Here is a 15,624-nt window from a genome sequence, read left to right on the forward strand (position 1 = left end):
GGGAAAGGGTACTTTAGAGGCAAAAGTAGTCACAAAGCCCCCCCCCCCCCCCCCACCCTGGCATGTGCCTGACACTGACAGGCTGACACACACACACACACACACACACAAACACGCGCGCGCGCGCGCACACACACACGCGGTTCAAGGGCGGGACCACCACGCGCCCAAGCAAGCAAGCGCTACAATGACGCGTATTAGTGACGTCCCCGTCGTGTCCTAGTGTGTTCCATCCATCCATCCAGTGAGACGTGAGACAGACAGTGGGCAGCAGCAGCAGCAGAGCCGTGGTGTGTGTGTGTGTCGTTCGTTTGTCTGTAAGTAGAAAAATAATAAAGCAACAACATTTCATCCATCCACCGCTAACTATAAAACGCAACGTTTATGCAACTCCTTTACGCTATGGAACGAAACAAACGCAGACGTCAAAACGGCTCCTTTTGGGCCGTTATTTTAAGCACTAACTTCACGCCGTTTTGTTAATATTGAAATAAATAAAAAGCAGCTGAATGGAATGGAATGGCAGCTCTAAAAAAGCTCAGGGAAATCTACTTCCTTTTTGTGTGTGTGGTTGGGGGGAAAAAAAACCCAACAGCTTTTTATCACATAAATAATCGTTGACGTGAGGATGTTTTTTAGTGAAGTGATTGTTGTGATCGCATCATGTAATTGGGATGTTACTTGTTAGCACAGTTAAACCTCCAACTAGCAGCCAGCTAGCAGCAGGCTAGCTAGTTTCAACTAGCCCCCCCCCCCCCCTACCTCACCTCCCCCCCCAACAATCTGGACTTTAGGGAATATGTTGTTCTTTCTCGTTTCTCTCGTGTCCTCAATCTCGTTATTTCTCATTTCTCCTCAATGTGTTCCTATATGGAACCTTCGTCACGGGTTTTCGTCAGTGAAACGTTTCCCCCCACAAACATCATGGAGTTGTTGTTTCCTTCGCTTTGCTTCTCATCAGCTAGCTTAGTTTTCCCTGCTGCTAGTGCTAGCTAGCGTTAGCTTTAGCCTGCCCCCCTCCTCCACCCCCCTCTCTCTGTGTCGTTATTTACTAATATACATCTTTTGTTAATGTCTGGTGTTTGGAAAACACCCACGACACCACTTCTACCAACACTTTGAACGCGGTTTTTATACTTGATCGGAGGCCTTAGCATTATTAGCCTTCTGACACTGTGTGTGTGTGTGTGTGTGTGTGTGTGTGTGTGTGTGTGTGTATATGACATGGAGGAGAACTATGATGGCGACGTGAGACACACACACACACACACACACACACACATATACACACAAACACACACACTCGGAGAGAGAGAGAGGGCAAAGCGGGAACAGAACCACACACTGTTCCTTGTCTTATATCTGCAGGGTTGAAAGTTACTGTTGTGATGGTTTCATAGTTAACCAACCATAGGGGGAGACCACCAGATGGTTTACCATTGGACAGTTTGTCCTCTGTCTGTCTTAACTCTGAGAGTGTACAGATGGGACCCTTACAGGTCTGTTTGGTTCTGGTCCTCTGGATCAGTACACACCCGGGGCCTTAATTAACCATGTTCCTGTCTTGTACACTGACTCACGTCCTCTCCTTGCTGTCTTTCAGATCGTGCAACTCTTTTCGAGCTGGACTCCCTCAAATAGACTCAAACATGAAGGTAAGTGACGTGACTGACGCAGTCTCACTGATCTCTCTCTCTCTCTCTGGGTTCTTGTTATAAAGCTGCATTCCCGGAACTTATTTAAACGAGGAAAAAGAAAGAGGTTATTTTAACCCAATCTGTACGGTAGGACGGCAGAGTATATATTAATTGGTTCTAACACACGCACATCTGCAGTGGATGGAGAAGGTGGTCTTCCTAGACTTCCTGGGATACATTTTAGTAGTGCCGGGGTGGGTAGTGGGTACGACCCGACAGCAGTAGCCCGATAAGGCCAACATCTATTCTCCCCTTGGCCAAGCAGGGATTCCCTCTCGGGAGTGCATTCAATATTTAATCTCTAACGTAGGACACCTGGGTTTGAATCCAGAGGGTAAAACGATTCACCTCTGTCTGGAGAGGACACGATTGGTTACCGGGGTTTACCTTTGTGTCCTCTCCGCTTTATTCATTGTTTATGTCCACCCACGGTATTAGTTTGTTGTCGTTTATTGTTTGTTCATAGACGGTCAGTGCTAACTCCTTTAATTTCCATGTCCCTAGTGTTAGTTAGTTTGTTTTATTGTTGTTTATGTTGTTTGTTTACGGAAATGATGGATCCGTTTACATTGTTTGTGGCCAATGCAGGCAATGTACAATTCCACGGCATAAACGATACACGTCATTGTTAATTATTTGGTCGTCTGTCACTGTAATGGTTTCCATGTGAAGTTGGAAATAGTTTTCAGTTTTTTCAATAATAATCATACGCATTTGATGCTTTGCGTTTAGCGCAATCTATCCTATAACCTATATGTCAATATCGATTTTATGTGATTCTAAGAACTAAGTCACTGACGTGTATATTTGTGTGTGTGTCTCTGTGTTTGTGTTCAGGCAGTGGATGAGCCTGCCTATCTGAGTGTGGGGACAGATGTCAGTGCCAAGTACAGAGGGGCGTTCTGTGAGGCTAAAATCAAGACGGTTAAACGCTTGGTGAAGGTCAAGGTAAGATGCTCTCAAACACTCACCATAGATGCTCCAATACGACAGTACATTGCTAGGAGAGAGGGGCGTGGGGCGCATACGTTGCTCCGACGCACTAACACAGTTAGGTGTCGCTGTTCACCGTCAAGACGAAATATATGCAACCGATGATCCCAGTGACAACAGTTTTAAAATGCTTTTGTCCGTCACTGTGCTATGGAAGTACGGTCGGTGTATGCCTCCCTCTTCCATTTCACCAATGCTGTCACGCAAATGACTCCTACTGGAAACCAAATTAAGTCAAAGAAAGCCTAGCCAATCCGGGGGGCAAAAACATATTTCCTTTTGAAGTTGCCTCTGGGCCCCGTAGAGACCGGACGTCGGCCTGTTGCGTTCACTCTGCTTCAGCCCTCCTCTTTCCGATGGCGTGTCTTTGTTTCCATGCCTACTTAACGAACAACAAACGCTACACGTCGTAGCGGGAGTTGCCGACAGATTGAGCTGCGGAGTGCGGAGCTCTGAGTCTGGAGAAATGAAAGCTTTAGCTAGCTGCTTAGGTAGGAGACATGGACGTTCAAACATTTTGCCAACACTGTGTTGTTGTGATTGGTCAAATACTCTCCTGCCTGAAGAGCAGATGACGGCTTCCTCAACATTTTATCATTTACGGTGTAGAATCACACACACTTGCACACACACACACACACACGCATTCTGCAGCGTTTGTGGGAGAGGTGGTCTGGTTTGAGAAACTGCAATGATGCCATCGAGTCGACCGATACTGAGAGTCAGACTTTGTTAAGTTTGCTTGTTATTTTAATGGAGCACTTTGCTGATTTTCAACCTGAATCTTTATGCAATAGTGAAGTGATAACGTGATTAGTAGGGCTGTTAACTCAAAACATACTTATTAGACTAATGAGTAGTAGGACTTTGTCAACACATTGATTAGTTGATTTAATCAACAAACATATAAGATTAGATTGTTTTTCCACCTTCAATTCACACTGAGACCAGCCTTTGCAGGTTGGGAACTTATATTACTATACAGTATAAAAGTTTGTGTTCTAATCTCGATGCTTACTGAGGCTAAAGACCAGTGCTAACGAGGCCAACATTAAAGTCCATATACAACAGAAAATGCTTGCACGCTGACAAACGTCTTATCCGGAAATAGCCCGTCTGCAAAGTTTTGTTTATATTAGATTTATTATATTTTATTATATTAACAAGACAACACAATGGTACATATACACTGTTGTAAAGGGGGAAACTGTTGCTTGCACCCTTTGTCCTCTTCTGGGTCTCAAAATCAAAGGTGGTCTCAAAGACGACGGAGAAATGGCAGTGAAAGACTCACCCGCAGAGTAAATAGACTCCTTAGACTTAGACTTAAGAAAATGTAATTATTTATTTTAATTTTAGAACGCTCGTATAATAAAGTGCTCGGCTCTGTGCTCAAAGTGAGGTTAAAACTAGCAAACGTTTCTTCGTCAGTGCTATGAGTGGGGAAACTCATTTTCTCTGTCTATAGCAGACCGTGGTTCTCAAACATTTGCATCCTGAGGCCCCCAGAATTCATACGTATTATTTGAAAATATTTGATTGGTGCCAGAACAGAATCCGTGCAGAATACTACAACTGACACTGTAGGTGATCTGAATAGGGCTGCCACGCCCACGATTATGACATTTTACTTGACAATTTATTGTCTCTCAAATAATTGCGATTACCGATTCAATTGATTCTGTTGTTTAGGAATACAAATTTCAGTTTTTTTTTTTTGTTTTGTTTTGTAAGCAAAAGGTGCACACAGGGCAGCCGCAGATATGATAAATAACACATTTTTAAATGCTTTATACTTAGGACTGCAACTACAAAAACACCCAAGTCTGCCCTTTTGAGAGCCACCCGCTCATTAACCCATTCTGAACGGGCACCCATTTTGGTGTCGGCATCATGTTATGCTTTAGCTATTGAAAAATAGCAGATCTACAAGCTCATATCGCGCCACCGAGTGGCGCGATACGAGCTTGTAGGTCTGCTATTTTTGAAAAATCGAAGAGCGACTGACATTTTTAGAATCTGATCTCAGGTCAGAATGGGTTCATCAGACCAGTGTGTTTCCGGCGGAAACCTCGTATGAATCTGATCTCAGGTCAGAATGGGTTAAATACCGTTCGCCTTGTTTGCGCCGCTCGCTGCAACATTGCGCCCCATGTCGCGTCTTTGCATTGACTTTGTATGTATGTATGTATGGGGGTGAATACGTTGGTTCTAGGTTTGCGTGCTCCTCCACCCTAGCCAAACTGGATCCCCTGTACCATGCTGCACTGACATTCATAACTAACTCACCTTTCAGAACGCATTCTTGGGGATTTGCCCCCTTACATTACAAATGCCTGGCTATGGTGTGTACTAGTGCCAGCCTTCAAAGCTGAGGGGGGGGTAAAAAGTGTTCCCCTTGTCGTGAAACGACCTGCAAACCAGACTAAAATTGTCCTCAAAAGTTCCTTTGAGACGTTTCAAAAGAGTCATCTTAAATGTACAGTCCAGCACCTGCACATGTTCGGACGTGTAGGCTAATAGCCTTTGCATAGGCCCTTATATATTTAGTTTTTTCCTGTTTCAAAATTTACATTGTGTATATATAGTTCTGTTCACAATTTCTTGCGCCCGGTCATGGTTAGTGTTCCATTGTTGGAGATTTGTTGTATACTTTGTATAGGTTATGTAGCATTATGTAGCAAGTGTAATGTTGTTTCTGCTTCTTGGCCAGTTCACACTTGTAAAAGAGACTCCGTCTCAATGTGTTTGCGACTCCTCCATGTCTCTCGCTGTCACTCAAGTGACTACTGACCAATCGCAGCATGTCTTTTCCGGGACTTATGTTACGTACGCCGCAAGGAATCTCGGGGAAAACTGTGCCTTCGATTTTGACACGCGCCTCAGAGCCAGAATTGGCATCTACGTTTTATATGTCTAACCGAACACACTTTTCTCTAGCCTCGCGATGGCCAGACGTGAATGTGCCGGTGAAAAGAAATATCAATCCCTCTGTGATATTAGTATGGCCACGCCAGGCTAACCTTTCTCTGTGTCTCTGTCCTCAGGTGAACCTGAAAGGAGAGTCAACATCGCAGGTTGTGCAGGATGACCAGGTTAAAGGACCATTGAGGGTGAGATGAAATATCTATTGCATATTTATATGCATTTTAGGGCGGCTGTGGCTCAGGAGGTAGAGCAGGTCGTCCAATGATCCATGGGTCGGCAGTTTGAATCCCGGCTCCTCCTCCTGTCCACATGTCGAAGTGTCCTTGGGCAAGAAGACACTGAACCCTACGTTGCCTCCAATGAGGCGGTCGGTGTGAGCTCGCCACATTTGGTGTGTGAATGTGGGAAGTGAGGACGCTGGCGTCGGCTGTTCGCCGCTTCGCCTCCCAATGTATGAATGAATGAACCATTGCTGTAAAAATGCAATTCATTATTATAATGCATCATAATCTAATTGCTTTATCCTCTAATCTGTTATAGAGTAATGTTCTTAGTAATGGGATTAAATACTTTGCCACCTACATACACCTTCGGGGGGGATGGTGAATTGGTGCTACAGCTTGTGAGTCTAACTGAAGTTCTTACATGATGGCAGTTTTTCCACACTACTCCCAGTTTTAGGACAGGGAAACGGATTATTTTAAATGCTAGATATTTAACTGTAGTTATGATATAATTTAGCATTTTCATAAACAAATGTTGAGATAAAGTGTTGCTAAATCTGCTCCACCCCCAACATTTAGTTTGTGATGTCAGGAGTGGAGGTAAACTCATCTAAACTCCACATAAACAAAAAGGATACTTACATCATCAATATACTTACAATATATTTTTTAATTATGTAACATTTTACTGTAGAGCGCCTTCCAGACCTTGTTTTGAATGATTCACATACAATGTTCATTTGTATTGTATTATACCCGGTAGTACTGGCAAGTGTAAAATGTAACCATATTTACCATTTGGTTTCATTTTACACTCAAGAGTGAAATTATTGTTACACATCTGCATTGCTTAATTTACAAGAAGTCTATTCACAATTCAACGTTTGCCTGTTATCTCTCCCTACCAACATCAATGCAGAATGGAATTGTGGACACAATCTTGTCCAACGACAACAACATATTCGTTAGTTTTGGATCTTAGAGGCCAAATATCATCAAGGTCACGTGGCTCAAATACCCATTAAATAATGGGCCTAGATAGATGGATGGATAACTTTATTGTCATTCAGCAGATACATAAAATGCATAAGAGAACGAAATGTCGTTTCACTGGCTTTTAGTATGCCAGTTAAAAGAGAAGGTTAGGGGATATTAGGTGATATTGCACAGAGTGGCTGGTAGAACAGCTGGATGGGAACGTGAGGTTCCCAGTTGAATCCCGGGATCCCCCAGTGTGTCGAAGTGTCCTTGAGCAAGACGCTGAACCCCTTATTGCTCCCGATCTGCAGGTGGTGCCTTGCATGGTTACCTCCGCCATCGGTGTATGAATGTGGGTGCAGGCTTTAGTTTAGACATACTATTCGTGTGTGTGTGTGTGTGTGTGTGTGTGTGTGTGTGTGTGTGTGTGTGTGTGTGTCGGACGACATATGGACAATCTGTATTGGCAGTTGTCATATTACGGTAATTGTAAGGATCAGTGGAATTCATCATTGGTCGCATCATGAGAGAATGTTTTGTGTTGGGTGCATTTTGTTTCTGATGTCTGAACATTGTGTGTGTGTGTGTGTGTGTGTGTGTGTGTCCAGGTGGGGTCCACGGTGGAGGTCAAAACAAACGAAGGTCTGTCCAGTGAGGCGGTGATCAGCAAACTGACCGACGCCAGCCTCTACACAGTTGGTAAGGACGTCTACGTGCACAGTACCTCGCCATGTGCTCTCATGCTCATTGTCGTCATTATAAATGGCATCGTCCTAGTCGGATAAATAACCCCGGTGTTCCCAAAATCCCAAATGTGGTGTCTCTCCAGGTCCCAAACATAATTATGAATTAATACAAGTCCCATCTTTCTTGAGAGATTAGCGAAAATAGCCGATCTACAAGCTGACAACGCTCTTGTTGAGATTGTTTCTCATGTCTGTCTTTTTATTTATTTATGTGAATTTGTTTTGAGTAGGAAAGGGGGAAAATATGTCATTTACGCCACGATCCAAAATGTCAACCAATTTTGGGCAGCCATGTCTGAGTGATGGTTGCCCAATGACATGTTCACTTCCTCATTTATCCACAAATACCGTATTCTTTCTACACACAGAATGCTACTGTGTGAGAAGTGTCTGAACTTAACCCATTTTGACCTGAGATCGGATTCTAAAAATGTCTTCTAAATCCTGACGTTCTTCTGAAAAAGCTGTTTCTATGTCGGTCGTTCTTCGATTTTTCAAAAATAGCAGACCTACAAGCTCGTAGCGCGCCACTCGGTGGCGTGCTATGAGCTTGTAGATCTGCTATTTTTCAATAGCTAAAGCATATCATAATGCTAACACCAAAACGGGTTCCCGCCCCAAAATGGGTTTTAATCTGGAAAATTCCATAGATTCAGACCACATGCAGGATGGCAGAAGTGGGATCTGAACTCTTAAGATTGGCATTGACCTACCTAACCAATGAACTACTGAGCATGACAGATCACCATGCTGTGTTCACGCATGAAAAACAGGCCGTCTTTTGACAGTATTGGTTATGAATTGAATTAAGTCGCGTTTACTTGACTGAAGTTTACTTTACACACACTGGATAATATGTGAGAATGGTCACGCAAGATTGTAAATTGTGAAAGCACTACAGGATATCATTTATGCCTGGCACATGCACCTCTTAAGAGTTCACAACAGATGAGTGGCTTTCAATCGGCGGGTGACCTGACAGTACAGCTGTACATTGATGTTTAAAAATAGAGCGAAGGAGTTGTGAGATTGTAGATCATCAGCTATTGTTCGCCTATTCCTGCTGTATGTTAGAGCATTATCACATGCCCTGCCAAAAATAGGGAAGCTAGAGTTCATGTGGTTAACAAACACACTTGAGGTGTGGAAATGAATCGATTCTGAGATGCATCGCGATGTGGACAATACTCTATTCACTTAGCTCTGTTTCCAAACTGCTGTACCCCCTCCAACTCTATATACTTTCCCCATTTTCGACTGTTTTTATATTTTTGACACGTGCTTTGGCAATGTAAACGTATGTTTTCTCATGCTAACGAAGCTCCTTTTGTATTGAATTGATGCAACGACGTCACATGACATAATCAATTATAGCCTGCTAATGTTTGTTGCAGAGTAGATTGCACAGTTACTTTCTAAAGTGTTTCCCAAACCTTTTCCTTTTCAAGGACCCCCAAAATTGACACTAATTAGCCAGCAGAACACCCCCCACGCCATGTAAAAAGACATGCAATTCATTGACCCCCATAAGGGAAGAGTTTTATGGCTCTAGCAGTGATTCTCAACCCGTTTAATTTGAAGGACCCCTAGTTTGACATGCATTAGTCTACAAACCATTTAATGGCATTTCTATCTCTCTGGGACCCCGATTTATATTGTAAAATCAATGTTAATTTAACTCCTGGTGTACAAAATGTTTGTACAAAAATGTTTGTACACTAGTCTCAAGAGTTACAGACCCACAAGGGTCCATTTGGTTCCAAACTATCATTTAGCCTGGGGACCCCCTGGAACTCCCTCAAGGACCCCTGGGGGGGGGGGGGGTCCCCGGACCCATTGTGACACTACTACGTTGAGCTACATGCTAATTCCACTGACGCGCTCTCTGAGGGAGATCAGCAAGTCATAAATTGTCAGACAGTATTTTCATAGCAGAAAATTAGGTTTTTGTATTATTCAGTGAAATGATTTGTGACTTTAACCCATTCTGACCGGGCACCCATTTTGGTGTCGGCATCATGTTATGCTTTAGCCATTGAAAAATAGCAGATCTACAAGCTCATATCGCGCCACCGAGTGGCGCGATACGAGCTTGTAGGTCTGCTATTTTTGAAAAGCATGAAGAACGACTGACATTTTTAGAATCTGATCTCAGGTCAGAATGGGTTAATCAGACCAGTGTGTGTCCAGTGGAAACCTCGTATGAATCTGATCTCAGGTCAGTCAGTTAATGTGATGTACAACAGCGGTGTACAGTACAGGATCCTAACACGGCACAACGTGATGAGTTTTGAGCTGAGCTTGTAGGTCTGCTTTTGGCACTGGTTCCCAAACCTTTTCATGTCAAGGACCCCCAAATTGACACTAATTATCCAGGGACTAATTATGCCAGGGACCCCCATAAGAAGACTTTTATGGCTCTAGCGGCGATTCTCAACCAGTTTAATTTCAAGGACCCCCAGTTTTACATGCATTTAGGCTGCGGACCTCCCATTTAATGGCATTTCTATCTCTGGGACCCCTATATTGTAAAGTCAATGTTAATTTAACTCTGAGAGTGTTCAAATGGACCCGTCGGGGTCCCTTTTTGGACCATTTGGTTAGATTTTGTACAGAGTGAGTTGAAGTAATGCTGAGATTTTTTACTGTGTTCTGCACTGTTTGTGAAGTACCCTCGTCTTACTAGTCTCACAGTCGGCAAACTAGCGTTTTATTCAATGTTTAAGCTACATGATTTCATGCCATGTATTTGACTGTTTGAGTTAACTGCAAAAAAAAAAGAAAAAAAAAGCATTTAGATGCATCATGGAATCGAGTTGTTGGTGAATCGTAAATCAAATTGAATCGTGAGGCCAATGAAGATTCACACTTCTAGTAAACATTAGCTGAAGGGAAGTTCCTTCACATACTGTGTGTGTGTGTGTGTGTGTGTGTGTGTGTGTTAGTGTTTGACGATGGCGACGAGAAGACGCTCCGCAGGACATCCTTGTGCCTGAAAGGAGAGCGACACTTTGCAGAGAGTGAGGTGAGCTGTCCTTGTACTTGACCGGTTGAATATCCCATGGTTGATTTGGCATCTCTTCACTGGTTTATAGATTCAGATTTGTAATCGAACCGCTTCCGCTGCTATAACTGTCCCCGTCACGGTCACACCTTCTCTTCACTGTGAGCAGACTTTGGACCAGCTGCCACTGACCAACCCTGAGCATTTTGGAACGCCAGTCATCAATAAGAAGTCAAACCGCGGCGGCCGCCGCTCCTCCCAGGCCGTGTGAGTATATCCACCTTTTTTTCCCCTTCTCCTCCTTTCCTATATTCAGCTATTCGTGCGGATTGTCGTCTTTTTATGTCCATAAAAAAACCAACCAAACCATCCACCAAGTTCCTAGGAATCCTGGTGGATGAAAAATTGGCTTGGAAAGAACACATACATACAGTAACCAACAAAGTTTCAAGATCATGTGGTATCATCAGAAGAATTAGGGGCCTGGTTCATCAGGCTTGCCTCTTAACCCTCTATTACAGTTTGATTTATCCATATCTCATTTATTGCAATGCCGTTTGGGCAAGTACATATCCATCCAATTTACACAAAGTATTAATTATTCAAAAGAAATTTGTAAGAATAGCGACCTCTTCTCACTATTTGGCTCCATCTGCTCCTTTGTTTAAGGATCTAAATGTACTGTATCTATGACATTAACATAGTACAATCCTGTTCTTTCATATATAAATGCACTTACCTTCCAAATATGCTTCCTACAACTTTCAAAGAATATTTTCAGACCAACTCTCAAGTTCATGATTATAACACTAGACAATCTGACAATATTCATCCTCCCTTCAGCCGTACCACTCTTAGCCAGTTCTCCATAAAAGTCAGAGGTTCTTTACTCTGGAATTCACACATACTTATTGCCAACTCCGCATCTTCACTCTGTAACTTTAAACATAGATTGAGGGCCAGCCTCTTGAAGTTACCCTCTCCAATTGATTCTAACGTAATGTAGCCTTATTGTGCATACTCAGACATACTCGGACTCAGACACACACACACACACACACACACACACACACACACACACACACACACACACACACACACACACACACACACACACACACTTTTCACAAGTGTAAATAATGTATGTATTGTTTTTTTTTTCTTTTTTTCCATAACTATGTTTGATTACTTTGTCTTACTATTTGTATATTAACTTTGGTGAGAACCACATATGAGCCCTCCCTGGGTTTCTTTTCTCACCTGCACACACACTTCTCTTTTATTGATGTTACCTTTTTGTACTGTTTTTATTGTGCGAATAAACTACCGTAAACTAAACTATGTAAGATTGACAATGAATGGAGAGTTTAAAATAGCTTTCCAGAATGGCGTGACGTGACGCGGTGTAGGCTATTTCGTAAACACTGTTGCCCTTCGTTAAGGCAGGCAGGCCTACCACCTGCTGTTGGTGCTTTGACACTGCACGCCAGTTTTTCTGTCCTCCTCCCAGAACTGCCTTGCTGCACATAGTCAAATAAACACGTTACTGTGAAAAGTAAAATAAACCGTCTCCTAACTGTCCTGTGTGTGTGTGTGTTAGTGCGGATGAGGAGCATGAGTCTTCGTCCAGTGAGGAGGAAGAGGAGGATACGAGGCGGGTCAATGATGAACTGCTGGGAAAAGTCTGCTCTGTCCAGACGGGACCAGATGGCAACCAGTGGTACCTGGGCCTGGTACGTTGCACTAAACCCCCCCCCCCCCCCCCCCACACACACACACACACACACACACACACATATTCAAGTTCTCAGTCGCCACGACTGATTTGATGGGGTTGCACACGCTTATCCAACACACCATAGGACTGACATGCGGAAACAACATGCGTTAACCCATTCTGACCTGAGATCAGATTCATACGAGGTTTCCACTGGACACACACTGGTCTGACGAACCCGTTCTGACCTGAGATCAGATTCTAAAAATGTCAGTCGTTCTTTGATTTTTCAAAAATAGCAGACCTACAAGCTCGTATCGCGACACTCGGTGGCGCGATATGAGCTTGTAGATCTGCTATTTTTAAATAGCTAAAGCATAACATGATGCCGACACCAAAATGGGTGCCCGGTCAGAATGGGTTAAGGTTGGCGAACATGCGCTAAGGTTGGCGAACATGCGTTAAGGTTGGCGAACATGCGTTAAGGTTGGCGAACATGCGTTAAGGTTGGCGAACATGCGTTAAGGTTGGCGAACATGCGTTAAGGTTGGCGAACATGCGCTGCTCCGTGCTTGCGGTCATGGTTGGGTTAGGGTTTGAGGTATAGGTTGTCGTTCTAATGACAGTCGGACTAATAGTATGTCGAAACTAAAGCCTGTGCCCATTTGATGGAAGCCAGCAAGCATGTATTCTATGGAAGCATGTTGAGCAGCGAAAATGGCCGATCTACAAGCTCTCAATGCGTCCGTGACGCATTGAGAGCTTGTAGATAGTCATTATTTTAAGATTAGAGCATCGGAAGTGGTCAAGCTAGTTAGTAGCAATTATGTTCAGAATCATCTTCCATAAAATCTTACATACCGTAATATTCTAAATTGTCCGCCTGCATACCGTATTTCACATAAGCTATATAGAGACATGTATTTCCTATATCCACATATATGAACTTGAATATGCTATATATTCTGCATATACTTGCCATATATTGGCATATGTTCATATATTTAAATATAAAACCATAGCACCACCATTATCCTTCATGGTTTTGGGAACCGTTTGGGAACCCAAACGGGTGCAAGCACACACACACAGCAGCTGTACTGTACATGTATGTGAATAACTAAGAACTGTACCAACAACTGTAATTGTATTTCTGTGTTGTTGTTTTCCTGTTAGGTTGTGTCTCCCAGCTGTAATGATGAGCTAACTGTGAAGAGAGAGCAGTGTTTGGTTCGGTCCTTCGCCGACTCCAAGTTGTAAGTACTGCTGTATGAAACGGTCAACTCCAACATACACGTATCGGACACATAAGCAGAGAACCTGCCTGGGAGCTTTGTACAACAATGATACATTACATTCTGACAAAACATAAAAAAAGATATACCGGTAATATGGGGCCTGTTCCTGGCCGACAGAGGTGATACAAAATGATACCATCAAGTGAAAGGTAGCCTGAAGTCTGAATGAGGACTCTTTGCCTGCCAGGGTTAAAACGTCGTCTGCTCTGCCCTTGCCAGAGACCCTGAGGGTCTTATAAAGGGTCTTCACTGAAAAACACCGGCGGTGGCAGGATAATTAACTAATACCTGGCAGGTGTTGACACTACTAAGGTCTCAGAGGCACTTGCCCTGTCGGGCAACTACAGGCCATGTTCAACTTGGCCAAAGGTCATGCCCACTTTCCCCCCGAAAAGTAAATTGTACATTTTTAGTTACATAGTCAGTCGATTTTTCAGATCTGCTATTTTTCAATAGCTAAAGCACGACATGATGCTAACACCAAAATGGGTTCCCGCCCAAAATGGGTTAAATTCAACACTGGGGGCTGTGCGATAAATGCCATACCTCAATGTTCACGCCAGATACCTACATAGCTATGAATATGACTATGGCTTGACAATTTGACACTTGTTGTTTTATATTGTGTATACAGTGAAAACGGCACATTATAGCTAAAACAGTGCTCTTAAGTTTATATTCCACAGACCAGAAGACCGAGCGCTCTGGCCATGTTCAGGCATTTAGACAGATGTTGTGTGCTTACAGGTGCTTTCGTGCCCTCTCAAACAAGCACTTGCCCGGTTGAGCAACCTGAAAGCAAACTTCCCCTTGCCCGAAAGATTTATATACCTGCCAAGGGCAGGTGGACAACCCTTAGTGTCAACGCCTGCCTGCCTGTTGATGTGTTAAAGGAGTCTTAAGCCGCCGTCCTCCACACTGGGAGGAAATCTGCAGCCGAGAGTTTGAGTCCTGAAATTGTACTAACGTTGTGGACGTGTGCCAAGTCCGGCCCGTGTTTCGTCACTAAAGTCTCAACAAAACACCCAAAAGTCCAAAAACAAAAATAAATACAATATCATATTTTGTGATGTGTGTTTGTCAGTTTCACTGTGGCGAGGAAAGACCTTCACGAAGTGAAACCAGAGAACATCATGAAACCTGACATCTGCAGCAGGAAAGGTACTAAACAGCCAATAAACTAGCCATCATTCTCTGTATTTACAATTTAGTTTGTATTAATTTAACGGGTTCTAGGCCTGAAACCTTCGATTACTCTTTGTCAGCCATTATTCTAGGGATAGCTTTTTCAAATAGACGGCACATTTTTGTACTATATTTCTCATTTGAACCGATTCACCGCTCAAGTGTTGTCTCACAATTGTGTGTCGTCTCGCAATGTTTGTCTTTCGGCAGAAATAGTCAAAGTAACAGTTCTACAAGCTGGCAACACTAGTCGTAGATCCTAAATAATTCATATTTTCTTAAATGTTTTTTTATACCTTACCGTGCACCCCGTTGGCTCATGTTTTCCCCCACTACCCTCCAGGTCACGATGGAGCTCATCTGTTCATGAGGTGTCAGGAAGTTCCCGATGTTTGGAAGATGGACCTCAGTCAGATCCTGGAGTCGTCCTCCAGCGAGGACGACGACGTGGAGGAGGAGGAGAAGGAGAGCGAGGACGAGGAGGACGAGGAAGTTGTGAAGAAAAAGAAGAACGTTAAAGAGGAGGTGGGGACGATCTACTGATTATCGTAATGCCACTACCAAATACGGCTGCCAGTAACGCCGCCACTGTACTACTACATAACGTTTGTGTTATTGAGGTCCCTGTCGTCTGGCGGCTTGTTGACCGTTTCTGACCTGAGATCAGATTCATACGAGGTTTCCACTGGACACACACTGGTCTGATTGACCCATTCTGACCTGAGATCAGATTCTAAAAAAATGTCAGTCGTTCTTCGATTTTTCAAAAACATAGCAGACCTACAAGCTCGTATGATCTGCTGAGCTTGTAGATCTGCTATTTTTGAGTGGTGCAACCACTCCTACAACCAGGA

At 43.4% G+C, this 15,624-nt stretch overlaps 1 protein-coding gene across 2 annotated transcripts in view; it reads left to right on the forward strand.

Moving 5' to 3' along the window:
• Nucleotides 1-260: 260 nt before the first annotated feature.
• The window catches only part of arid4a (AT-rich interactive domain 4A), a 43,033-nt gene continuing 27,669 nt past the window's right edge, over nucleotides 261-15,624 (forward strand). For both annotated transcript variants that reach the window (XM_083792309.1, XM_083792310.1), the window contains exons 1-11: nucleotides 261-317; nucleotides 1,604-1,655; nucleotides 2,535-2,645; nucleotides 5,738-5,803; nucleotides 7,429-7,519; nucleotides 10,512-10,591; nucleotides 10,740-10,837; nucleotides 12,171-12,303; nucleotides 13,464-13,543; nucleotides 14,670-14,746; nucleotides 15,114-15,295. In XM_083792309.1, coding sequence (XP_083648435.1) covers nucleotides 1,650-1,655; nucleotides 2,535-2,645; nucleotides 5,738-5,803; nucleotides 7,429-7,519; nucleotides 10,512-10,591; nucleotides 10,740-10,837; nucleotides 12,171-12,303; nucleotides 13,464-13,543; nucleotides 14,670-14,746; nucleotides 15,114-15,295 — 924 coding nt within the window. In that variant the 5' untranslated portion in view covers nucleotides 261-317; nucleotides 1,604-1,649. The remainder of the gene's footprint in view (nucleotides 318-1,603; nucleotides 1,656-2,534; nucleotides 2,646-5,737; nucleotides 5,804-7,428; nucleotides 7,520-10,511; nucleotides 10,592-10,739; nucleotides 10,838-12,170; nucleotides 12,304-13,463; nucleotides 13,544-14,669; nucleotides 14,747-15,113; nucleotides 15,296-15,624) is intronic.

This window comes from Protomyctophum parallelum (genome assembly GCF_964188405.1).
Source record: "Protomyctophum parallelum genome assembly, chromosome: 20".
In the NCBI taxonomy this organism is placed as follows: Eukaryota; Metazoa; Chordata; class Actinopteri; order Myctophiformes; family Myctophidae; genus Protomyctophum; species Protomyctophum parallelum.